General features: G+C 40.5%; 1 protein-coding gene across 3 annotated transcripts in view; it reads right to left on the reverse strand.

Annotated features, from left to right (window-relative positions):
* ATXN10 (ataxin 10) overlaps positions 1–27145 on the reverse strand; it is a 124227-nt gene that overhangs the window by 56413 nt on the left and 40669 nt on the right. For all 3 annotated transcript variants that reach the window (XM_014938386.1, XM_014938384.1, XM_014938385.1), the window contains exons 6-9: positions 18193–18273; positions 12294–12459; positions 7861–7969; positions 4350–4519 (exon numbers count right to left, since the gene is read on the reverse strand). In XM_014938386.1, coding sequence (XP_014793872.1) covers positions 4350–4519; positions 7861–7969; positions 12294–12459; positions 18193–18273 — 526 coding nt within the window. The remainder of the gene's footprint in view (positions 1–4349; positions 4520–7860; positions 7970–12293; positions 12460–18192; positions 18274–27145) is intronic.

A 27145-nucleotide genomic window follows, 5' to 3' on the forward strand; every position in this document is an offset into this window, starting at 1 on the left:
AACACTTGATGTCCTAAGTGTCCCACTTATTTGTTCATTTCTCCTCTTCTCAGTACCCAACATTTATCCAAATGTACATTTTATCAGACACTTTTCTTACCAATACCAACCCATCCAGCCTCATAAAATACCCAAGTGGGCAGTAAGCCTGGCAAGACCCATTTTAAAAAAAGCATCTCAGTTTACAGCTCAAATGTCTGCCTAGTCCCTTATATCTAAAGAACTTGTCATACTAGTGTAAATAAAACTATGAGAAAGAAAAGATGTAAAGAATTAATTCCTAATGCCAACAAGAGTACAAGCTCAAGAATGCTTTTTAAAAACAAAGGATAGTGAAGAAGCAGTATAGTAAGACATTTCTGTGTTCCAAAGCATTACAAGGTTTTTCACCACTGGCAAAAAAAAAACCAGTGCACTAATCCCCTGCAATTATTGTTCTTACAGCAGGTAGAGACCATAAACAGAGACGGAGAAGCAGCCTTTACAGAGCAATTATCCTCCCACTCCAGGCATGGGCTGTTCCTTTAACTCTCCCACCCCATGCAGTAAGACTGCACCATCCTACTTCAGACATAGGCTGGCTCAAGACCCACCTCCCAGAGAACGAGCAGGTTGTCACTCAACTCTTGAAGAAGCTCCTGTTGTCACTCAACTCTTGAAGAAGCTCCTGAAGATAGGAATGCAACTCTGTCCACTTCGGAGGGCTTAGCCCAAGCAACCGTTCAAGCCTCAAGACTTTGGGGACTACTTAGATTTTCAGAACAAACTACGCAGAGCAACACTAAACACTAAGTTTATATTTCAACAACAGGGTCAACATTTGTTCAATATCTTGTTGTTCAATATCTTTATTGATGATCTGGACAAGGGGATCGAATGCACCCTCAGTAAATTTGCAGATGACACCAAACTAGGTGGGAGCGTTGATCTGCTTGAGGGTCGGAAGGCTCCACAGAAGGATCTGGACAGGGTGGATCAATGGGCCAAGGCCAGTGGGATTGGGATGGAGCCAGGATGCAATCACGGTGGTTTTGCAACAAGTCTCTGCTGTGCTGGGACACGAGTCCTCCTTGGCGTAAGCGAGGGGTCCTCGTGACTTCAGGGCGCTGTGGCAGGGATGGATTGTGTCCTGTGTTTGCAACTGAAAATGCAGCACGGCTCCTTCCAGTGTGGAGGAATGTGCAATAAGAAAGCGTTGTGTCTGAAAAAGTCTTTATTTAGCGCTGTATTTCTTCTCATAACTGTGTTAGTCTTAAGAACCTATGGAGAAATTTTGTTCTTCTCTTCCTATCTTCCTAGATGTTTTAAAGTATCTTCCTGCACTGGGTTTGATCTGTATGTTAGAGACCACCCTGGCTTGCTCTGGTCTTACTGAATTGTAATAACAGGCATATGGCTGGTGATTCCATAAGGGACAAAAGCTTGTAGGAAGTACCTCCTGCTGGTTCTAAAGATGCTTGATAGAAGCTGGTAGGATGTAAAGTTCATTGTTCTTCTCTGAAGACATCCTGGCTGGAATCTTAAAAGATTTTGCAGATATTATTGCAATTCCAATATAAGCTTATATAGGAAGCATTTTGTGGACTACTGAAATGCAATGATGTCTCCAAGACGATGCAGAGAATTGCAAAAGATGCTGGAATTGTTGGGATAAATACTTCAGCATGGTGCCAGCATCATTCTTGGTCCCTTTAGAACCAGTGGGTCTCATTTTCATGATCTAATGTAAGTGAAGAGTCTCTTCCCTGGGTTTTGGGGGGTTTTTTTGGTTTTTTTTTTTTTTTTTGTGGTTGGACTCGATCTCAGAGGTCCCTTCCAACCACTAAGATTCTGTGATTCTGTGATTTTTTATTAGCAGTAGTGTGCTATTACTCCATTTTCTAATGCATTATCATCGCTACTGAGAAAAGAGCTCTACTGGGACCAGAAATTACAGAAAAATATTACAGAAAACAAGTGTGAAAGCCTCAATTCATTAAAGAGTCAGAATACTATCAGTGCTGTCAAGGAGCCTTTGGTAAGTGATGTGCAGCCCTCACATGCCAGGCAACCAACTAAAGGGACTGGAGAGAAAGCCACCTCCCCAGCTTGTGCCTAGAATTGACACAGTGGGTTACCCAAAAAGCAATGGGTAAATGGTAAAGCCCAAGGTCTCTCAGATGTGTTGGTTGGTTTGCTCGTTATATATATATATAAAAAAAAAATCTACCATGTATTACATCACTTTTGATTGAATATAGAAAGTATAAAGAAAAATAAAGAACCCTGTGTAAACCCATTAATGGATAAAAAAATAAGACCTATATTGTGAAATACTACTCTAAAGAGAGATGTGGAAACCCAAGAATTAACCCTATTAGCATTCAGTTTTAGGACTGACACATGCAACACTTTGAACAACTCACTCCCATCTCGAAACCTCAGTCTTCTTATGTATGCAATGATATGGGCTGCTTACCCTGTTCTCACAAGCATGTGTTTATGGATGGAAACTGCCTTAAAAATGACATATGCATTTATTAGAACCAATTTAAATATATGAAATAAACAAGAGGTACAGACAGGATATCAAACTATTGGCATTTCTAAAGTTTCAACGGCACTTAAATAATGTTCCATGATATCACACTCAAAAATCTAAGTAATTTTCGAGACGGCATAAAGCAATAATATTTGCAGGCAGTTTAAGGCAAGTTAATACCCAACTTCCATTGAAAACACTAAGCCTGCATGCCTAATTGCTCCAGGGGCCTTTGAAAATCCCAGCAAAAATGAACAATAAGCAGTAAATCAGCCCTTTCAAAATGAAAGCAACCCCCTCCCCTCTGCTATAATAAGGTATTCCACAAAAATGTATTCCACTTACATAAACAAATATTACATCATAACGGGTCAGAGCCAGAGCTGTGCAAGAGTGATGAACAGGATTAATAATGTTTTTCAGAAATACTAAGATCTTATATTATATTCTGTAAAATGAATGGGGAAAGGGAGGATCATTACCATATTTCCCATCTATATGCCCATATTATTAGCATTTGTCAGACAAAGCGGGGAGCATTCCTCAGATTTTCCATTTCTCTGCCCTGCATTAAAAGTAACAAGGAAATGGGAGCCCTTTCCTCAGACACTATGAAAATGCCCAGCTGCCTTTAGAGAAGTCTAACTCGGTAGGTACTGCAGCAGTTGAAACCAGCAGCTGATGGCATCAGTACAAAAGAATCTATTATCTTTGTAAAACAAAGTAATCAACAACAAAAACATATTTAGGAAGCAGAAGCTTCCAACACAGATTGCTTTTGCAGCACTCTGTTGAAATAGCTCCTTGTCAACACAGAATTAGACTCAGAATATGTCATCGTATGTAACTTCCTGCAGAGTAACCAGTATAAATTATTTTTTGGTACTTGCTGACACGGTACTTGCTCTCATTTGACAACATGAGAGAAATAAAAATACTCCATTATCTCTGTCACTCTTTCTTTGATACAGCCTTTGTTCTATGTTTTTCATTTTCCAGCCTATAAATTGCTTCCTTGAGAGCAGGTGAAACCTGATCCAAATTAATCAAGAAAGGAAAAACAAATTTCCCTGTTCAATGACAAATATCAATAACAACAGCTACTCAGGACCATTTCCTTCCAGAACAAGGCTGCCCTGAGAAAAGACAATTCTAAGAGAAAAGTACAGGAATCAACAAAAGGTTCCTCAGCAACAAGAAACTCACAGGTAAGAACTAGAGAAACAGAAACCTTTCACTAATCTAAGGCTACTGGAATACACTACGTGGTTGCCCAGGCCAAATAAGAAAAGCAACCTACTGGAATTTTTCTTGCTAAAATGAGGTTAGTCTAACAAGTCCTGAAGGAAAGCCACATCTTTTATCACTCTAAGAAAAAAGGGTTTCATATTTAAAAATATGCTGCCATTTCCAGTGATTTGATGGAAGCAGACCTGTGTTTTTAAAGTGGCATGGAAAATTTTAAGGAGGGGGAGGGAAAAAGCACTAGAGACTAATTCAAGAATTTAAAATTAAGTTCAGGCAACAATTCCCATTCATTTCCCTTCAAAGTGAAGCTGAGGTTTAATCTCGGACATTTGCTTTTCAAAAAAAAATGCAAATGTGAAAACAATAAAGGAATTAGGCACTGGCTTGCATTCTTTAGGACTGAAGTAAAAGGCAGACAGGCACACATCACGTTGTTATTATAAAGTTAGTATACTTGTGATAGTAGCTCAAAGACACTAAAAAGAGAAGTACCTCCTTTACGTGACCAATTCTAATCTCTATTTGTACATCAACAATAGATCTTCATCTTGAGTTCTGCCAGAGAAATGTATAAACTTACCTTGTCTTGGTTTTCCTTATTTTTGTAACACAAATTTCCAATCAATCGAATGAGATGAGATTTAAAACCCACAGCTGGATGTGAAATTTCTTCCTGCCCTGTCATAGCATGGGTAGCAGTGAAAATATTTACGGCCTGTTTCCCAGCAAGATGAGTTAATCTCAGGGTATCTAAAAAAAAACCAAAAATATTTTAATTCACTAACACATGAAAATTAGTATCACTTTGCTCAGAGCTTGAACCTAACAATTAGTAGTAAAAGTTAAGTAACATAACTTCCGATATTCAGCAATATGTCAAAAGAACTTTGAAAATTTTCTTGGTTTCTTAATTTGCACTAGTATAACAATAAAAGGCCATCCCAAGGTCAGAGGGTATTTTTGTATCCTTTACACACTCAGACATGAAGTCTGAAGGCTGGTTCTATTGGTCTCTACTTGAAGGGTCAGAATTTGCAGGCTGTTGATGATTCTAGCACTGTAAATATATTTCTAAAAATCAAGGTGTTTAGAAAACTTCCTTTAGTTCAAATTTGTCACAGCAACACATAGAAATTAGAGAATTGCTTTTTTTTTCCTCTCTTCTTCAGTCTGTTCCTAGCTCTGTAGTATGAGAAAAGATTTCAAATACATCTAGCACCTTGACACATCTTTACAAATCCTTCAGTGCCATAATCTCATCAGCTGAGAAATACCAACATTCCCATATAGTAAATGCTAATTTACAGCCACTAGGATTTTCTTCTACAATGCTCCAGAGGACAGAAACTAAAATCTGTGAAAACAACATTCCACAAAGAAAGCACACCCAGAAGAAAAGCTGAAATCATGTGAACCCCTGAGAGGGTATACTAGCAAAGTCACTAAAGGCTGTGTCTATATTTAAAAATTAAGCTTAAGTGTTTCTTCTCTAAGCAACCTGCAATACTAATAAATGGCCTGTCATGCCAGCATCCCCAAGATGCTTCATGCAACTTCTATTGGAACAGTAAAGATACAGCAAAACCAGGTTACAGCAAAGGGCAGTAATTAAGCCATATGTTCCCCCTGCTCCAGATGTGATAACATCCATAGTGGAATGGGCATTGGATTTCCTGGATTTAAATTAGAGGTAATTTTACAGGTCCTTGTATTACAGTTTCACTCCCAGGTGGCTGATACAGGAGAAGGAAAAAAAAAAACCAACCAACAACAAACCCTCTGTGCTGAAAAGGATGTAACTATGTTTTTGGTAGTTTTTTAAAAATATGAAACTATAATCTGTCCTAGAGGCCTCCTGTATGAGAGCTACCACTTGTATTTGTTCGTATTTTGAACGAAGAAAAACCAATCAATCTCCTGTTGCCCCTAAAAACATCATCACAAAATAGCTTTTAACACAATCTCTTTCATAGAAATTTATTTGCTTTTGTAAACTCATAAAAATCAGCACTCACATCCTTCTCGTGGCATTCACTTTGTGTGCTTCCCTGCCTTATAGTCTTAGTATTTTATACACACACAAACATGTAAGAAGGAATTCCATGGTCTTCCCAAACCTTCTGCCTGCCCTTAAGAGGGACTCCTGAACTAAAGGACTAAAAAAATAAAACAAACCAAAAAGATCCACAAAAAAAAAAAAAAACCAACCTAAACAGAAGTCTTCAAAATGTTATTACAGTGCAGGTAAAAATGCAATGAGTGATGCACCTACCTGGAAAGGGAGGTCCAGGAAAAGATTAAAGAAAAGCAGCTACTTTCCATGCACGATGCTAACCCAGAGAGAACAGCAATGTCTCAAACACTGCACAACAACACAACGCAGTGACTTTGTTGCACCCACACTCTCAACTAAAGGATGCCTCAATCTGCCCTTCTCTTCTTATTCCGAAGAGCAACTCTTCCAAAAAGCCCCTCAATCCAAAAGACCTTCCTAGTGATGAAAATCTTTTGCACTACGTAGCCTTTTTCTTCTGGTCTTCAGAACTAAATACTGCAGGTGATAAAACATCGATACAGTTTTCCAGCCTCTTAGCTGCTCCAGGATGAAAGGAGTCTTGTTGCCAAAAGGCAGCCTTAAAGAGGAACTAGAGGAGTTGATCCATTCCTGTTGGTGGAGGGCATGTGGGAGATACAGAGGATGCACATGGTAGTCTATGCACAGCTAGAGCAAGGAGGACTGGCCCACTGGCTTCTGAAACTTCAGTCATCTGCACCTCCTTGAAATTCTCATTTCAGTTGAAAGACTTAGAGCAAGCACTCGGATGATACAATGCATGACTTTGAGTTTCCTCAAAACACACGTGCACAAAACATATCTCGTTGGTAGTCGTCTTACTGTAAGCAATAAAACTATGAACCTGTCACCAAAAATTCAAAAACAGAGGTTTGGTTGTGGTTTTTTATTTGTTTTTTTCTGGTGGTGGTGTGCGGTTTTTCGGATTTTTTGGGGGGTCGCTTGTTGTTTTTTTTTTTAACAGCAAGGACTCTCTGCACATCTCATAGACATAGTTAACAGCTCTTTCAGCCTTTTTCCTTTTTTAGCCAAATTGTTACATATTGCTCTTTAAAATCCATAAAGCTACAATTTTCCTCAGAAAACAGTGGCATACATCAGCTGTCTCAGAAAGTGCTAAGATTTAGGAAGGCACAGGTCAGTATACATATACTTCCTCCCTGAGCATATAGGGTCTCTCTGGACCACCCTGCCTTGACTTTCTTTGTGTACAGCCCTTCGCTTGTTATTTCTTAGCAGAAGAAAGCTTCTTTCAAACTGACCTTGAAAAGTCACTGAATTTGGTTAAGAACCATGCTTAGTTTCTGGTTTTCAGGAATTTGGGAAACAGAATCACAGAATCTTCTAGGTTAGAAGGGACCTTAAAGATCATCTTGTCCAACCGTCAACCTCACTGACAAAAATAGACACCCACACAACAAACAAGGAGCATCATCACTAAACCAGACCTCCCAGCACTACATCAACCCGTCTTTTGAACACCTCCAGGGATGGGGCCTCAACCACCTCCATAGGCAGCCCATACCAATGCCTAAGAACACTTTCAGTGAAAAAATTTGTCCTAATATCCAGCCTGAACCTCCCCTAGTGCAACTTGAGGCCATTTCCTCTTGTCCTGTCGCCTGTGACTTGAGAAAAGAGAACAGAAAGGAACAGATATGGAAAAGTCCATTTTCAACTTCTTGAGGCAATTCTTCCACACACGTCCAGGCAGTGGAAGAACAGAGGAAGCAACTGTCCTTCGCACAGCTCTTACTGCGTACACAGCGCGTTGCTGCCAGCTGAATCAAGGCTCTGTTGGGTAACAGGAGCCAAGCGAGCGAGTAGAGAAGCAGATAAATTCCAGGAGCAAATCAAATATTTGAAAATGTAGATTAACTCGCTCTCCTGTTTGTTTATTTCGTTAAAAGGCCAGAATCATAATGACCACCAGTTGGGAAAAACATGTTTTCATTCACAGAGCAACGTTGAGTTGGAGCAGGCCAAGAGTTAATAAACCTTGTGGCTTTTCACTTACCTATGGCTGTTTCAAGCAAACCAGGCAGAGCCTGTAGATGCTCCAGCTGCCCGTTGCTTGATGTCATTTCGCAAAGAACGTCAAGAAGACGAATCATAACCAGTGCTTCCTAGAAATGAAAATGACATCTCTGAAAATGGCTTATGAACAATAGCGTAAGAACATAAAACCGACGATCTAAACAGAAGAACTCTCAGCACTTCAGGTTCTTTGAAGGTCTTCTAAGCTGCCAAAAATATATTTCTATAAAATGAGGACATCTCCCTGCGAAAACAATAACGTATTACACTGCAATAAATCAGTGTTATATGTGCCCTGAAAAATCATGGGGAAACCAAAACAGAGCCATAAGGGATAAAATTTTAACAAAAACACAGTAGCTTCCAAAAGCAGAAACGCAGAAAATTACTAGCTGAGAAAATTATTTCTGTATAAATGTTTTCTTTGAGTTTATCCAGTAGAAGCGTCCCACTTTAAAGACACAAACACCGCCTACAAGACACCAATCTGTTCTCCGCAGGAATTCTGTAAAGTTCTGTGGTCAAATGAACTTTGGCTGCGAGAATTTACATTATTCTTGGGTAAATAGGATTGGGATCATAGATGCAGCATTTTGGTTAGGTATGAGACACGCAATTTTATTTGCATATTATTTATTCAGCCAGAGGACTATTTTCTCTCACAGGCTATGCTGATGCATGCTTATAGTGACAATCCAGCACTTAGAGAAATTACCTTAAGAGTGTATGGCATAATTTGGAACACCACACATTGCTCAAGTACCAGACTGTGACTGCAAGATGATTCCACACAAGGTGTGGTACAGAAACTGCAAGAAGCCTTGAAAATACTCGGACACAGGTCACAGCATCTATTCATAGAATCATAGAATCATTGAGGTTGGAAGAGACCCTTGGGATCATCGAGTCCAACCATCTCCCCTACTCTACAAAGTCCTCCCCTACACCATGTCCCTCAGCACTGCATCTAAACGGCCCTTAAACACATCCAGGGATGGTGACTCCACCCCCTCCCTGGGCAGCCTGTTCCAATGCCCGACCACTCTTTCGGTGAAAAATTCCTTCCTAATGTTCAATCTAAACCTCCCCTGTTGGAGCTTGAAGCCATTCCCTCTCGTTCTGTCATTAATTACCTGTGAGAAGAGACCAGCACCAACCTCTCTACAGTGTCCTTTCAAGCAGTTGTAGAGAGTGATGAGGTCTCCCCTCAGCCTCCTCTTCCTCAAACTAAACAGCCCCAGCTCCTTCAGCCGCTCTTCATATGATTTGTCTTCTAGGCCCTTCACTAGTTTTGTTGCCCTTGTCTTCTGGCCTTGTCTGGTCCAGGACAAAGAGACATTTACTTACCACCAGTATAATAATTTTGAATCCCTATAATCAATATAACAATTCAAACAATCAGCATTAGTGTTCGGTAATTAATTACTATGATTATATCCATTCTTTGCTCCTTCCTATGCTGCTTGAAGACAACAAACCATTATAGGGTCCAGGTCCTAAAGCTGTATTTTCATTTTTTTTCCTCATACAGGTGTAGGAAGGTGCAGGTCTTGCCCTAAGTTGTTCAATAAATTGCTTTCAACACCGAATACAAAGATCATTGTCCTGTTATTAAGTAAGGATACCACAACTGTATTTCATACACTCATAGAATGGTTTAGGTTGGAAGGGACCTTAAAGATCATGGAGTTCCAACCCCCCTGCCCTGGGCAGGGACACCTCCCACCAGACCAGGTTGCTCCAAGCCCCCTCCACGCAACTATATTTCACACACTTATAGAATGGTTTAGGTTGGAAGGGACCTTAAAGATCATGGAGTTCCAACCCCCCTGCCCTGGGCAGGGACACCTCCCACCAGACCAGGTTGCTCCAAGCCCCCTCCAACCTGGCCTTGAACCCCTCCAGGGATGGGGCAGCCACAGCTTCTCTGGGCAACCTGTTCCAGGCTCTCACCACCCTCACAGCAAAGAATTTCTTCCTGAGATCTAATCTGAATCTCCCCTCTTTCAGTTTAAAACCATATCACTAAATACTCCCTGGTAAAGAGTCCCTCCCCATCCTTCCTGTAAACACAAATATATTTTTAAATCTGTCAGTCATCTTGATTCAGTTATAATTTGAAAAGTAAATAAAGAAATAATTGAAGAGCTTTTAAATAAACATATTTCAGGAGAGACTCAGAAAAGATGTTCCTTATAAACAGATGAAATACAAACTTGAAATCCAGTGAAAGGTTTTATTTTTCAAGTATGGTTGAAAGTTAGTGAAAGCAAACTGATGCTGAAGTCAGGATTATAATGGAAAAGCTATTTTAAACATTGGTTTAAGCACTGCAGAAGCATATGATTAGCTTTTCATTGGTTTGAGATGGAAGCTACAAGACCTGAGGTTCCTCAGGGAAAAAAGGCAATGTCTACATGTAGGAAATTAAACACTAGATGGGACACCCAGACAACATTTTGGGAGTCAAGCCAGTTTAAGGCAGTTTTCAAATGTGGCCTTGCAATTTTGGAGGCTAAGACAGCTTACTAGAACAGACATTGTCTGACCAAGGGACTTGGCTTCAGGGCCACAGGGATGTCCAGGCAGAGTTTAGTTGAATGTCACAGATGTGTGGGGTTGTTTTTTTTTTTTAAATGCATCCAACTATCACCTCCTCATAAAGTGATTTTTAATATCTTTTCATAACGCTTCCCAAAATACTTTTAAAATTCTTGTGCCCATTCAAGCAACAAAAATCAGTACAACACTGTAACATTATCATATAAAAGGATTTGAAGATCAATATTTTTCCCTTTGGTAATAAATTACTTATGAGAACTGTTCTCAAGAGTTTCTACAAATAAAACAATTACAGATTAATTTTTTTTTTTTTAAGCATAAAATGCTTCTGACTGCATGTATATTGGGTGAGGCAATTTCGATATACCGTTGTGGTCATTTGGCAAGATAGAAGCTAGATGTGACTTTTTTTGAAATATCTTTTAAAATATCTTTATAGGAAAATACATTAATTACAATTCTGAAACTAAGCATGATGAATCAGTGAGAATCAGTGACTAACTAATTTTATGTTTGATGAAAACATATTAGATTTCTCAGTTTTCTGGCTAACTGTAGTAAAAAAAAAATTTAAAAAATAAAAAAATGAGAGAACTCACCCCTAAAATCAGCTGAAAACTTTAAAACTTTATCTATATAAGAAGGATCAAGAACTGAGACCAATAGGACCTGGCACTAACTGCTCACAATACCATGGACTAACACAACACAAATAAGGTCACTGCAAGTTATGGTGCAAGTTGCTTTCTGCATTCCCAAAGGCATTGTTAGATCTTCAAACAGCTTGTTGAAAGTAAGAGGAAAAATAGAACACCAGATGATTTGAAAAGACCTCTACCCTTAGATGGCCTAAACCCCCTCAGTGCAGTGTATGGTGTGGCAAGTAGCCAGCAACTCTTGGATACTTCATAAGAAGGAAATAAAATAAGGCCATCCAGGACTCAGCTCTGCACCAGACGTTCCCCCAAGTGCAACCCACAAACCATCTGTGACCCATAAAAGCCTTCCTCTTTAGTTTGCAAAGGGACTTCATTATGGCCATCCTCAACAGAACCAGTTCATTAACTCTGAAGCAATAACAGACTTCTTCCAAGTGGACTAGAGTTGGGGCAAGTGTCTGGGTGACAGAGATAGGAGTCGACTGCCACTAAGATCCCAGCAAGCCATGCAACTTGATGCCCTGGACACCAGCTAGCCCTAGGAGTGCCACCTTGTCAGAGCTGTGCAAGGTCCACCTGAGATCCCCAAATCATTGGGAAAGAGGGAAGAGTCAGTGACAAAAGCCCTCACTTGCTGGAAGGATCACTATAGGTTTCAGACAGCCCCCCCTGCACCAAGCTGATTACATACACCCCACAGCTCTCCATGATCACAACTTGATGTTTTGAGGTCCCTAACAGATCAGGAACATCTGCCTTACAAGTAGCCAAATGCATTTTTCAAAGAACTACTATCTAGAATCTTAATGATGTATTATCAAGTTATCATCAGTTATTTATGTTCTGACACACACACCCCCCACACCTCTGAGATTTACTTACTTTAGTACTGCTGGAGAAAAAGCGTTTACTCAAATTTTACCCCAATTTTGAAGGGGAGGGGGGAGAGGGAGAGGGCACAGGGGGAAAAAAAGAGATGCTGCTTCCCATCTATAAATATTTCAAGTTTTGATTAATATTTGAATAAAATATAATTCACAACCCAAATAAATTATGGAAGCGATCCCTATGAAGAACATAACAGAAAATCCAAGTAAACTGAGAATGTACACAAGTGCCACTTGGGCAAGAGTGGCCACGAAGATTCACCACTTTGGGTTCTAGTACTATAGTGTTTTTTCATCAGTCATACCTCATCTTCTGCATCTGCTGCAGAAGTCAACTTGAGCACAGCTTCACATTTCTCCTGGAAACAGCCTGCAAGGAATTCAGCATGACTCATGAAGACGTTCATTTCTTCACTGTTTACTGGGTTCTTCTCACTTACTTTCTCCAACATCAGCTCTAACAAAGTAACTCTAGAATCAGAAAACAACTTGTTAATCAAATTCACTAAGCCATCTAGAATTATCAGTAGAATCAGCAGATACAGTTGTTAAGAATTATACAGACAATTAGCATGCTAGTAACAGAGCTGATTTTAAAAATTAAGAAGCCTTATGAACACTGGGCATCAGTTCCTGTTTGCTAGTTTATTTCTGCACACCATTAATTTAATTCATCATTCAATTAATACAATCTGGCCAGACAGTCAAGTCAATATTTTTCTCAAGTCTATTTCAATTTCTAATTTCTTATGTCCTAACACAACATTACTGTGACTGCATATTCCCTATGTCTAAAATTTCCACCAAAACAGCTCTTAAAAGTGGTTGTTAAGTTCAGCAAAATAAACACAGACTATTTGACAGCTTCCGTTTGAAAATACCAGCTTTTCACAGCCCTTGCCTTGCACACAGTCCTTCACTAATTCTCCTCCCCAACCTCAAACCAATTCTGAGCAGAAAGGAGGGAAATAAAAATTGATATGCACACTTGGTTCTTTACAGCTGTTTTATAATTGCCACTAGCTGGATTACAGTAAGCCCAAGTTAATTATACACCCAGTAAGAGTCACTTAGTGTATTAAACCAGCAAGTAAGTGGACGTGTAAGGAAGCTGCTCTATAAAGCGTAGTTGGGTCATTTATTTTAACACCTTTCATGTCATTTTATTTCCAATATCCCTTCATGCTGTTAGGGCAAACTAGGAGTATTTTGTGGAAGCAGGACTTTTCCAGCATGGAGGAGCACACGGGTTAGTGAAGTCCCACTGTAATTCTCTCAACCTGAAAGAGCACTATTTATTGAATGAATTCAAGAGCAGGCTCAGGGTTTTCTTTCACTCAAATATTTGCAATTCAGATGGAAGGACTGACATTTAAACATGTGGAATAGTTTAAATGCTTTTTCTTTTTTTTTTTTTAAATTTACCAAGCGTGTTGTCACAAGGGGAAGAGAAATGTCTTTTTCTGTGGAAAAAGCATGGTCACTGCTTTATTAACCTCCAAGAACCCACCTCTATTAATCACGTAACAGCTACTCAGTTCTTGCTCAACTCGGCCCTCACCGACATTAATACAGCTGCATTAAACAATTATCTGAATGAGGACAAAAAGCTTTTTCAATAGGGTAGCACAGAAATGCACTCAAGTTTGGGAAAGGGTGGACTCCCAACAGAAAGCTGTCAAACACTAGTAACCTCTCTCACAGAGAGAGTGGTTCTGCTTGTCCTGCAGGTTACAGCTGGGTACCACACACTTGCCCATCTACAAACTACCAGTTACACAACACCCCCAACTGAACAAATTCAGATTTGCCATGCTACACAAAAACCAAGGGCACACACATGCCCTTCACCCCCAAGCCAAGGCTAGATTTTACCTGCCAGTTTTTACCAAGCTTAGAGCCTTTCAAGCATACGTTGAGCTAAGAAAACAGGCTGCTCACACACTTTTATCATTACAGGAATAATTCCAATAAAATATCTCCAGCATAAGAGAATTCCATTCAGCTATTGTTGCACCATCATCCAAATAATACATGTTTAAAAGTGAAAAGCAATCTGTAAAGAAGTTGGAGGGTCACCACATACCTCCCTAAACTGTATTAGTGAGATGAAATTGTTGCCAATAGGGAAGTTTATGGCATTACTCTTCCTCTTGCAATATAATCGGGTGCCCTTTTAGACAACCATAATCCTTCCAGAGAAACAGGAGTGAAATTAAAACACCAACGGTATGTAATTTTTTTAAAAATTTTTCTGTTCTCTTTAGGTGTTCGTGTCAAAACTGTTTTCCTGAGTTTTCTTCCAGGACATGCCCATCTTTCCCTTGAATTTCAAGCAAGTCTTGCCATTCAGCCAACAGTTTCCTGAGAGCAACACTTTTTGTTCTGGTGCAAGTTCCCTTACATTCCTTTCTTCTATTGTTTGGCTCAGTTTTTCTTCCAAGACTCACCCGAATTTTTCCAAGTTAGTTCCCCCACACAATGCAATTTGCTCATTTCTTTTAAACGATCTCACAACCGTTTGGCCATTCAGATGGCAGTTTGTTCCTACTTGTTTGCCTACAGCTAAGCACAAGAGATGTGACAACTCTTAGTACCAGTTTTAGCACGTCTCATGAATTTTTGTGACACTGTTCAATATCTAAAATACAATTCTGTATACTGTATTAATGATTGTATTTCTACTTGGAAATGATCATGCTGTGTCATCTTCCTTTTCTTTAGACCCCACTTAGGAAGACTTTTTGTCAATCTCTTGCCTTTTTTTTCCCCTTAGCCAAATTTAAACCAGTTCTTCCTGAAGCTAACCAAATTAGCAAGAACTTAGAACAATTACTATAAAGTATTTGCAGTCATCAGTACAACACATTGCTGTCTCCTATAGTCTGCAAATCAGCATTAAAGTGCAATTTATATCTAGAAGCTCATTATTACAAAATGAAGTCAAGTCCTGTTAAGCCTGTCTAAAAATGGTATTGTAAAATTCTAGCAATTTTGTTATTGCCAAACAATTTTTGTATCAAGCATACTTGGTTTATAACCTCTTAGCAGGTACCACTTGGGACATGCTATCTCCCAGACTGGGACTTCTCTTTCCTGAAACCCTTCACTGACAGCAATGGTTCCAGGAGACAAATTAGGTCCTTCCTCAACATTTTCACTTCTTTCATCATCAAATGATACTTGTAAACATCCTATTAAATAAAAATTGATAAATTTGTGAAGGACTATAATCTGATGCTACCTTCAGCTATTCTGTGTCTATGAGCATTACCCAAAAAAAAACCAAAACCCACCACAATACTGACATTAGCAGCCTTGCAGCTGAACATAAGCAAGAAGTGGTGCCACTTAGACTACCTGAGCCCATTTCCCAGCTACATCATTCCCTGAGAACACTTCATACGAAATAACACAAAAATCAAAACTGAAGATGGAAGTATTTGAGCACCTTAAAAACACCTGAAGCTATTCAGTTGCATTTTTGTTGCTGTTAATTAAAGCAAGACCCTTTTTTTAAAAGGGGCAAATCAGATTTTAATATCTTCGATCATTTTGAAGATTTCACAACGTAATTAAGACTATCAAGGCATTAACTTCTCTTGTCCACACTCAAGGCTACCTTGGATTAAAGCAAAGCAGGCTTTTTCTAAATACTTCTGTCAAATACTTGCACACACGCACCGGGAAATCTCAAATCTGGCAAGGAGTTCAACAATCTACAATCTTTTTGGCTCAATATCATAGCTGTATGTTTCTACAAGAATCACTTGCAGAGAACCAGCAGGCATTGTCACATCATCAGACACTTTTCAGTGCCAGAATATCATTTAAAAAGCTGATCATATTCTCACAGTATTTATGTCAGAGCATTTGCAAACTCAGACACGCAACACCCAAGTGCTTCAATTTGTTTGGAAATGAAAGAGAAAGTTGTCCAGAAGTCAGGAATTTGTCTTTTCATTGAAAATTCACGTTCCAGATCCACTTCCACAACAATAACTATTTCATGGCATGCACCATGGCCACTGTATCACAAATGCACTAGGTTTCAATTACAGGAAATACTTTGAATAGTGCAAATACAGTGAATAGTGCAAATAACTGTGGCCATGCAACTGTATATACTTCCATTATCTATGGCAACTGCCAACTTGAAGAGTCACCACTAATTTATGTATTTGCAAACCTTCTCCGCATAGTTAATTTTGTTTCAGTAAATACATTTAAAAATAAGTGCATTTAATATGCATGATAAAGAATCTTCTAACTGAGAGTTACCACATATTCATGAGCTCAAGCTGCTTTCCCCAGACACCTCAATACCACATCTGTCCTTTCTTCATTTATATGTCTTAGTCAGCTTTATTGGACACCCAGAGCAGCAACTCTTGTGGTGAAGGCTCCTTGTCTCCTTTTGACACAATGAATTCCCTATGCTTTGATTTATACAGTTACATTTTTCAGGTGATGACAGTCAAAATGTTTTTATCTGAATTGGATTTGTCTCCTCATATATCTCAAAAGAATGCATTCTTAAATATGCTAACATTATACAGGAGGATGCCGCAGTAGGATTTTCTTCTATAGCTCAGCTGCAAAAGGACTATTTCTACACCACTTCCACATGTTTGACAGTAAATTAAGCAGTAGGATCAAATTCATAATAAACTGAACTGTGATTATGTTTTTGACAAACTTAGCTGAGTTTACTTGATTTACAGGACTCTTGGGATTGATAATAAATTCAGCCAATATGCTGTGACCAGCCATCCCACAAGTGATCATCCCAAAGGCCAAAAGCCTTTCAGTCAAGGCAGCTGTTCACAGCCTATAGCACAGTGTGTGTGTGACAAATCCAGCTGTGACCTTTCTAGAAACTAATGACATCAACTGCTTTTAAGTACAATTGACCACCCTAACCCAGTCCTGGCTGCCCTCAAGGAGATTATGAAAACATACAAACAAATTGTCATTCATGACATCCTCCGAAAGAATTAAATCTAGGTCTTTCACTTAAATTGGGCTTTCCTGCTAACTGGTTAAGAAGCCCCTCCCCTCAAGGCACAGTTAGCACACAGCACATACTCATTCCCATATTGGCAACCCAAATAAAGGAGAAAAGACAGTAGTTCCCTCCGTATCATTCCTTGTTTTCCATCCCATACCTACAAATTAATGATATATTATCTATGGTTGTAAACCCATCATATACTCTTTTTTTGCCTGCCATCCCTTTTGTTTCTTTATAATGTCCAATCAGCATCCGTACTCCCATTTGTAGTAACACTGTGGCTTTAGTCACAGCAAAAAACACAGAAAAAAACCCAACCAAACCATTAAGGGACTGCTTTGTACATTGGTTCATCTTTCACCAACAAAAAAATACAGGAGGAACCTGCAGTTTCACTGAGCAAATGGGGAACAAAGTAGCCCTACTGAACACATTAACAAGATCACAAGATCTTCAAGCACTTGGAGGAGCTGTAGTATTATAAGTACAGGATTTCCCAAAGTTAATTCCTCTAAAAAACAGGCTTTTGTCTTCCCCAATTCTTCATTAAAGCAATTGCAAACGAGCATTTTCCAAATTATAGCAATGGCCATTTCCCATCAATTCAGCATACGTTTAGTCAAATGCTCGAAGTAAAACTCTTTCAAGGTGAAAGTTTATTGAAGCATTTTTTATTTTAAACAGTGGAAATACTAAAAGATTAAGTCATCATGGGCATCTGCACACCTACAGTTTTTAGGTTCTGCTAACCAGTATTAGGAGACACTTCCAACTTCAGTAAAGACTTCCTTTTAATTTCTTGTAATTACAACAGGAGCATGAACAGCTGAGAACATTTCAAATACATCTGTAAAACACTGCAGGGTGTGGTGCTCTTATGAAATCAAGACACAGGCCTAAAAAACCTAAAATCTTGTCTTTTTTTTTTTTTTTCCTTTTTTTTTTTTTTTTTTGAAGTATTTCTTTACCAAGTAATGGCGCCAACCTGGATTCTGCAACCCTACATAAATCACTGCCAGTTGTGGCTAAGCTGTAATGTTAACCAAACAATTTAAAACCATTACTGACATAGAAACATGTATTTAGAGATTTTGTGCCAACTATGAAACCACACAGTTTTTCAATCATGTGAACAGGATACTCTATATGGAATGCTAAATACTAAAAGCCACATTGGTTTTTGGGGTTACCTTTCTTGATTGCTCAGTTTGGCATAGAGGGCTTCTACCAACTCTGGACACTTCAGCAAATGGTCTGTAACAATCAAGAACCTACAGAAAAAAAAACAAAAAAGTGTTACTGGTGCTACAAAAACAGCATCTACATTTACTCCAAATGGTGCTGATATTTTTACTTGTTGACAGCCATGCAACGTGCTTCTGGTCTTATTTCCTAATAGACACAAATTGTCACAAGATAATTGTGTGTTACTCTGCAGTATTTTTTTCCCTAATGCAGCAATGGCCATTTCCCACCAATTCAGCACACTTTTACTCAAATTGTTGAAGGAAAGCTGGTTAGAGTCTTTTGCCAGCTATACAAAAGGCACACCCCAATTCAAAGACTAAAACACTCATCCAATTGCTTATGCATCACAGGAAAAAGCCAAAGTTCAAGCTCGAAAACTATTATGCTCCTCATCACAACACTGTTTGTAAGCCCACCAAACAGCCAAAAGAGTGCCAAATAATTTCTCTTTTAAAAAAAGTCTAACAAATCACAGAATCACAGAATCTTCTAGGGTGGAAGGGACCTTAAAGATCATCTTGTCCAACCGTCACCCTCACTGACAAAAATAGACACCCACACAACAAACAAGGAGCATCACCATCACTAAACCAGACCTCCCAGCACTACATCAACCCGTCTTTTGACCACCTCCAGGGATGGGGCCTCAACCACCTCCCTGGGCAGCCCATTCCAATGGCTGAGAACCCTTTCAGTGAAAAAATTTTTCCTAATATCCAGCCTGAACCTCCCCTGGTGTAACTTGAGGCCATTTCCTCTTGTCCTGTCACCTGTGACTTGGGAGAAGAGACCGACCCCCACCTCTCTACACCCTCCTTTCAGGGAGTTGGAGAGAGCAATAAGGTCTCCCCTCAGCCTCCTTTTCTCCAGGCTGAACACCCCCAGCTCCCTCAGCCTCTCCTCACAAGACTTGTGCTCCAGACCCCTCACCAGCTTCGTTGCCCTTCTCTGGACCCGCTCCAGCAAAGCGTCAAAGCAAAGGGAAACTTCTTTGTCAGATGAGCTTCAAAGCAAAGGGAAACTTCTTTGTCAGATGCAAGGCAGCAAAATACTGTCCTCAACTTCGAAAAAATACCCTCCTTGTGCAATAGGAACCTAAGCTGATAACCAAATCTAACTCCTTGCTCTACGAGGCAGGTAGCTGTGGTCACTCTACCCTTGTGCTAATGCCAGTATTTACACTGAGCATTTCCCCCAGCACTATTCAGAGAAGTCAGTACCAGCTGCTGGCCATTTCATTTCAACCCAGACATACTCTCAGCATCATGGGGAAAAAAGAAAGCATGTGAAAAGATTTTTCTCCTCAAATTACATTCCTAGCAGTACTGACAGTGTTATATATGCTGCATAGGCCTACACATACTAAACTCTACATTTTTAAAGCAGCGTGTCTACCTATTACGTATAAAATAATGAGAGGTCAAGTCTCAGAGCATCCTCTGAGCTGCTGAAGCTACTGATAAAGAATAGCTAAAATAATACAAAACCCAAACAATTTCACTATGACCTCCACCTCCTCCCTACTTTTCACTTGCTGACAGCCTTTTGTGTATCTGTTATCCACTACACAGCTAACAGGAAGATCACATAAAAGCCTTCCAGCTGCAACAAAGTATTTTTTGGACAAATACTCAATGACAATGAGGGAAATGGAAGAATAATAAGTCCAGAAGATTAATAGCTATTATATTTCTAACGGTAACTGTGGGCTTAGCCAGCATCTGCTTCAGTTACTGTAAACTAGACATTTTTAAGAGGGGGAGGGAAAAGAAAAGCTATTTTGTGCTGTGCTTCTTTTTTTTTTTAAACTGATATTCATAGAATCATAGAATCATAGAATTTCCCAGGCCGGAAGGGACCTCCAAAGGCCATCTAGTCCGACCTCCCCGCAGTCAGCAGGGACACCCCCAACTAGACCAGGTTGCCCAGGGCCTCGTCGGGCCTCTCCTTGAATATCTCCAGTGATGGGGCCTCAACCACCTCCCTGGGCAACCTGTTCCAGTGCTCCACCACCCTCACAGTGAAGAACCCTCTCCTCATCTCCAGTCTAAATCTGTTCCCCTCCAGCTTGAAGCCATTGCCCCTCGTCCTGTCACTGCAGGCCTTTCTAAACAGGCTCTCCCCAGCCTTCCTGTAGCCCCCTTCAGGTACTGGAAGGCTGCTATTAGGTCTCCCTGGAGCCTCCTCTTCTCCAGGCTGAACAACCCCAGCTCCCTCAGCCTGTCATATTTATACACACATTCAAGAAAAAAAAAAATAGTATGGGCATAGAGAATCATCAACTTAAAACTGGCGTTCTGAGCAGTGTAGCATTGATTCAAGAGTTTCTCAACACAAATTTAAAGCTACAGACTTCCCCAAAGCCAACAGCAGAAATGTATTCCCACTGAGCAGCACGGACTCGGCCGTAACAACTGAATGAAGCCACCCGTGGGGCAGTCATGGGGAACACTTCTACTGCTCCTGAACCAACAATTCACCGGATACAACCCATCCCCAGTCAAGGGGAACACTTCTACTGCTCCTGAACCAACAATTCACCAGATACAACCCATCCCCAGTCAAGGGGAACACTTCTACTGCTCCTGAACCAACAATTCACCAGATACAACCCATCCCCAGTCAAGGGGAACACTTCTACTGCTCCTGAACCAACAATTCACCAGATACAACCCATCCCCAGTCAAGGGGAACACTTCTACTGCTCCTGAACCAACAATTCACCAGATACAACCCATCCCCAGTCAAGGGGAACACTTCTACTGCTCCTGAACCAACAATTCACCAGATACAACCCATCCCCAGTCAAGGGGAACACTTCTACTGCTCCTGAACCAACAATTCACCAGATACAACCCATCCCCAGTCAAAGGGAACACTTCTAGTGCTCCTGAACCAACAATTCCCCAGATACAACCCATCTACAGTTCAACCTTCAGAACAGTAACATCAAACTTTTCAAGTACTTGAGTAGAAGCAAAGGCTTTTATCTGGAGCTGCAAAAGAAAAAAAGCATAATAATCGGAGTTGTGCAAAACACAGTACTTAGCCTCATAACGTACACATTTCAGCTGACAATGAATTACGGTAAAAGCGTATTTAAGGAAACAACCTGCAACCGGATTTTTCAATTTTGCAGTTGGGACTATGAATCTAAATCTTTATTTTCATTATTAACATCACTTTGAGGAAATCTTCTTGACTACTTGCCTTGTAGCTAAAAAGTGATTAATATTACAATTAGATCTAATGCTATTATCATAGAATCATAGAATTGCCCAGGCCGGGAGGGACCTCCAAAGGCCATCTAGTCCGACCTCCCCGCAGTCAGCAGGGACACCCCCAACTAGACCAGGTTGCCCAGGGCCTCATCGAGCCTCTCCTTGAATATCTCCAGGGAAGGGGCCTCAACCACCTCCCTGGGCAACCTGTTCCAGTGCTCCACCACCCTCACAGTGAAGAACCCTCTCCTCATCTCCAGTCTAAATCTGTTCCCCTCCAGCTTGAAGCCATTGCCCCTCGTCCTGTCACTGCAGGCCTTTCTAAACAGGTTCTCCCCAGCCTTCCTGTAGGCTCCCTTCAGGTACTGGAAGGCCGCTATTAGGTCTCCCCGGAGCCTCCTCTTCTCCAGGCTGAACAACCCCAGCTCCCTCAGCCTGTCCTCGTAGCAGAGGTACTCCATCCCCCTGATCATCCTCGTGGCCCTCCTCTGGACCCTCTCCATCAGGTCCATGTCCTTCTTACATTGAGGGCTCCAGACCTGCACACAATACTCCAGGTGAGGTCTCAGCAGAGCAAAGTGGCAGAATCCCCTCTCTGGACCTGCTGGCAACGCATCTTTTGATGCAGCCCAGGATGGGATTGGCCTTCTGGGCTGCAGCTGCCCACTGCCTGCTCATGTCCAGCTTCTCGTCCACCAGCACCCCCAAGTCCCTTTCCTCAGGGCTGCTTTCCAACACCTCACCCCCTAGTTTGTATTGGTGGCGAGGATTGTTCCGGCCCAGGTGCAGAACCTTGCATTTGCTCTTGTTGAACCTCATGAGGTTCACCTGGGCCCACCTCTCCAGCCTATTAGGTGCACACTAGTGATTACTATTGCAAAGTGGAAGACCTGTATTTTTGTCACTGCTTGGGTTGACACTCTTGTATTTACTCACATCTTTCACGTTCTGTGGACTAGACCCTAATGCTTCAGGACCTTGCAGTATTTCAGAATAAAGTTTCTGCTTATAAAGGAGCACAGATTTCTGTATATGCTTCTTACCCTTTTAATTTCACGACACGACGTAACACGTCAGAAATTTCTGCTTCTGCATTTTCCTTGCTCTTTTACCATATCCACTTCCTGTATTACTGTACCAGAAAGAATAGAGCACCAGCATATTCTACAAGAGCATCACCAAGAGATGACAGAAGAATGTGGAGTAAAGCACTTTCAACTCTTGCTACCATGCCCAGAAATTTGTGGTAGTTAAGCAAGGATGCCGCAAATTAAATCTAATATCTTTAGTCCTCAGCTCTCCTGTTTTTCATTTGGGGCAGGGGAGAAAAAAAGGAAAAGTAAGACCATCCACAACTCTGAAATAAAAAAAGACATTCAGTTTTGGGTTACTGACTGAATATGGCATTTTAGATGCACACAAAAGGCTTTGGTAGGAGATTTAAACTCTCTTTGGGGGTGAACAGTAGAACCACTGGGATAAACTGAGGACCACTGTAATTTAGTGAAGGAAATGGTGAAAATTAAAGTTGTTACGCAAGCGTAACACAGTAACAAATGAATAGTGTTAAATATGCCAATTTTCTTGACTTTAAAAAAATTATTTGGCTAAAATCCTAAAAAAAAAATAAAAAAAAAATAAATCAAGTGCTTACATAGTAGATAAATACAGGAGGAGATGTTCAGTGTACAATAGCACAAGCACTGCATTGTACCAAACTGAATTTGAGAAGCAGCCAAGATGAAATGGTATAAGCTACATTTGCGCTCAGTATATTCCAAGGGACCGCTAAGCTTGCTCCAATCAAAGCCGAGTGTAAGCAATCAACTTTATCATCAAATGTCATGCTCCATATTAAGTTGATTTGATCCCATTAGCAAGTTCAGAGAACTGTGTCCTCCGTCTCAGAAAATGAGGGCAAAAAACCCCCCCAAACGTTTTAGAAGGAAGAAGAAAAAGACACGGCAATTCTCTATTTGATCAGCAAACTTCTCTTCCAATTTCAAAACCAAAAGCATTTTTCATCATCCTACAGTAATGACACTCCATCCAAAATATTTAGTAAGAACAGAATAGCTATTTTTACTGTAGTTTAACAAACAAATGTAACAAATCACCCAAGTTTTGAAGAAAAAAGAAGAAAATATAGACAGCTAACCTTCCAAAGCCGTATCACCAGCCTTTTTAGATGCTAAAAAAAGCAATATGAACCATGAGGAATTGTTTGAGATCATAACATATTTCAGAAGTAATTTTTGTCCTTGCACAAGAATATAAGCACCCTATCAATACTATTTACAAAAAAAAAAAGTTACAAGTATAAATCTCTTTAATAACAAATGGAACATATTTGCTGTCACAAAAACCTCTAGCAACTAGATAATTCATTCCACTTCGACACCAGCACCTTTCACTCAAAAAAAGAATAAGGAAACAGATTTCCAGATTTAAGGCTCAACTGCAAGTACCAAGCATCACAAAACTGCTCTCCTGAGCTGAATCAAGCACAACAGTGAAATAATGAATGTATCCTCCTTACAGCCATCATACTGTCCACCAAGCCAGCTCTCAGGTCTAGAAGACTGAGTTCAGATTATCCATAGTAGTTCTCTGATTCAGAAGACACTCCCATTCAATTTTTAAGCTACATTTGAAAGGCACTAAAAAGAGTTATTTTTACTTATGACTGAAGTCGGAATAATGTTCTTCTAAAGAGCTACCAAGAAAAAAAAAAACTGGAAGATGATGAGGAATCACTTCCCGCTCCCCTCTCTCCACAAAATATACAAAAAGAAAGAGGTGACAAGATAAATAAATGTGTGAGGTCGGGCTTTGAAAGACTGAGGAAATCCGTGCCAATACACTGCTACTGCAAATAGAAAGTAGAAGCCACTCAGATCTCGAGAATTAAGAAAATTAAGAAAACTTTTCCAATTGTCAGTACTATTTAAAACTACAGTTGAACTTGGAACCTGCAATGTAACTCCAACTTTCCTGGAATTAAAAATAATAATTACTTTCTGGAGAGTAGAAAGAAGGGGGAGGGGAATACCCTAAACTGTCAGAGGAAAAAGAGAGCTGACAGCCCAAAATGAATAAAATAAAATTAAATAAACAAATAAAGGTAATGATTTCTGCTTTCTCCACCACATGCATACCAATTAAGCAACTGAGGAGTTCCATCTTTGCCTTTTAATCTGTGCCCATGGGCGAGACTCCTTGCCACAGGAGCACTAGTTTCTGTCCACACTTCTTTCCATAAGCCAGGACAAAATAACCGAAGGCAAAAAATGGGGAGAGGGAGCCCCACATCCTAATCTTTACAGTCATCATTGAGCTGTGGTTTCAAAAAGAAAAAGTGGATGTTCAGAAAAATCTTACTTCCGATGCCAAACAGCTGACCACACTCTTAATATCATTTCTCTGGAAGCCAAAAGGCGTATTACGCCTCTTCTGTTAAAATGGAGGATTTTTGCTCCTTGCTCTTCAGGAATCAAAAATACAACCTGTTTTTTCTTTCCATAGTAGCTACACTGCCCCATGCACACACTTGGAAAATCTGATGACACAAGCTATACTCTCATCTCTAATGGAACCACCGAAGTATTTCTAAAATAAACAGCTTTTAGAAAACACATTGGTCTCGGTTAGGATAAATTATAATGTAATTTTGTACTACTTTTTCCTAATTATTTTACAAAACACATATGTCTGCAGGTTCAATATTCTAAAATAGATCTCATGTGGCATTCTGTGCTGGTTTCTCTTCTAAATACAGTAGCTCTAAACTGTGTGACACACTTTTCTGCTGTTGATTAATACAAACCAAAAAGGGAGTGGATATGTGGGGAAACACAGAGGAATGACTTTTTAAAGGCTCCATAATTTTCCAGAGCCTAAGGCACAGCTCTCTGCATGTTTTAAGAAGAAGGTTTTTTAGTAAAAAAAGAAAATTAAAGAAAAGGCACCTCTTGAGAAGCCTTTCCAGCATACCACACACATGACAGGAGATGCTACTTGTGCTTTCTTCTTCCTTTGGAACAACAAGAATCATAGAATCACAGAATGGTTTGAGTTGGAAGGGACCTTAAAGATCATCCAGTTCCAACCCCCTGCCCTGGGCTGGGACACCTCCCACCAGACCAGGTTGCTCAAGGCCACATCCAGCCTGGCCTTGAACCCCTCCAGTGATGGGGCATCCACGACCTCCCTGGGCAACCTGTTCCAGTGTCTCACCACCCTCACTGTAAAGAATTTCTTCCTAGTATCTAACCTAAATCTCCCCTCCACCAGCTTAAAACCATTGCCCCTTGTCCTGTCGCTACTCTTCTTTGTAAAGAGTCCCTCTCCGGCTCTTCTGTAGGCTCCTTTCAGGGACCGAAAGGCCGTTATAAGGTCTCCCCGGAGCCTTCTCTTCTCCAGGCTGAACAACCCCAGCTCCCTCAGCCTGTCTTCATAGCAGAGGTGCTCCATCCCTCTGATCATCCTCGTGGCCCTCCTCTGGACCCGTTCCAACAGATCCATGTTCTTCCTGTGTTGAGGACTCCAAAACTGGACACAGTACTCCAAGTGGGGTCTCACCAGTGCAGAGCAGAGGGGCAGAATCCCCTCCCTGACCTGCTGGCCACACTTCTCTTGATGCAGCCCAGGACGGGGTTGGCTCTCTGGGCTGCCAGTGAGCGCTGCCGGCTCATGTTGAGCTTCTCATCTACCAACACCCCCAAGGCCTTCTCTTCAGGGCTGCTCTCCAGCCATTCTCCACCCAACCTGTATTTGTGCCTGGGATTGCCACGTCCTAGGTGCAGGACCTTGCACTTGATACTGTCCACCAAGCCAGCTCTCAGGTCTAGAAGACTGAGTTCAGTCATAAGTAAAAATAACTCTTTTTAGTGCCTTTCAAATGTAGCTTAAAAATTGAATGGGAGTGTCTTCTGAATCAGAGAACTACTGTGGATAATCTGAAGTTGGAATAATGTTCTTCTAAAGAGCTACCAAGAAAAAAAAAACTGGAAGATGATGAGGAATCACTTCCCGCTCCCCTCTCTCCACAAAATATACAAAAAGAAAGAGGTGACAAGATAAATAAATGTGTGAGGTCGGGCTTTGAAAGACTGAGGAAATCCGTGCCAATACACTGCTACTGCAAATAGAAAGTAGAAGCCACTCAGATCTCGAGAATTAAGAAAATTAAGAAAACTTTTCCAATTGTCAGTACTATTTAAAACTACAGTTGAACTTGGAACCTGCAATGTAACTCCAACTTTCCTGGAATTAAAAATAATAATTACTTTCTGGAGAGTAGAAAGAAGGGGGAGGGGAATACCCTAAACTGTCAGAGGAAAGAGAGAGCTGACAGCCCAAAATGAATAAAATAAAATTAAATAAACAAATAAAGGTAATGATTTCTGCTTTCTCCACCACATGCATACCAATTAAGCAACTGAGGAGTTCCATCTTTGCCTTTTAATCTGTGCCCATGGGCGAGACTCCTTGCCACAGGAGCACTAGTTTCTGTCCACACTTCTTTCCATAAGCCAGGACAAAATAACCAAAGGCAAAAAATGGGGAGAGGGAGCCCCACATCCTAATCTTTACAGTCATCATTGAGCTGTGGTTTCAAAAAGAAAAAGTGGATGTTCAGAAAAATCTTACTTCCGATGCCAAACAGCTGACC

This window comes from Calidris pugnax, unplaced genomic scaffold (assembly GCF_001431845.1).
Source record: "Calidris pugnax isolate Ruff unplaced genomic scaffold, ASM143184v1 scaffold47, whole genome shotgun sequence".
Taxonomy (NCBI): Eukaryota; Metazoa; Chordata; class Aves; order Charadriiformes; family Scolopacidae; genus Calidris; species Calidris pugnax.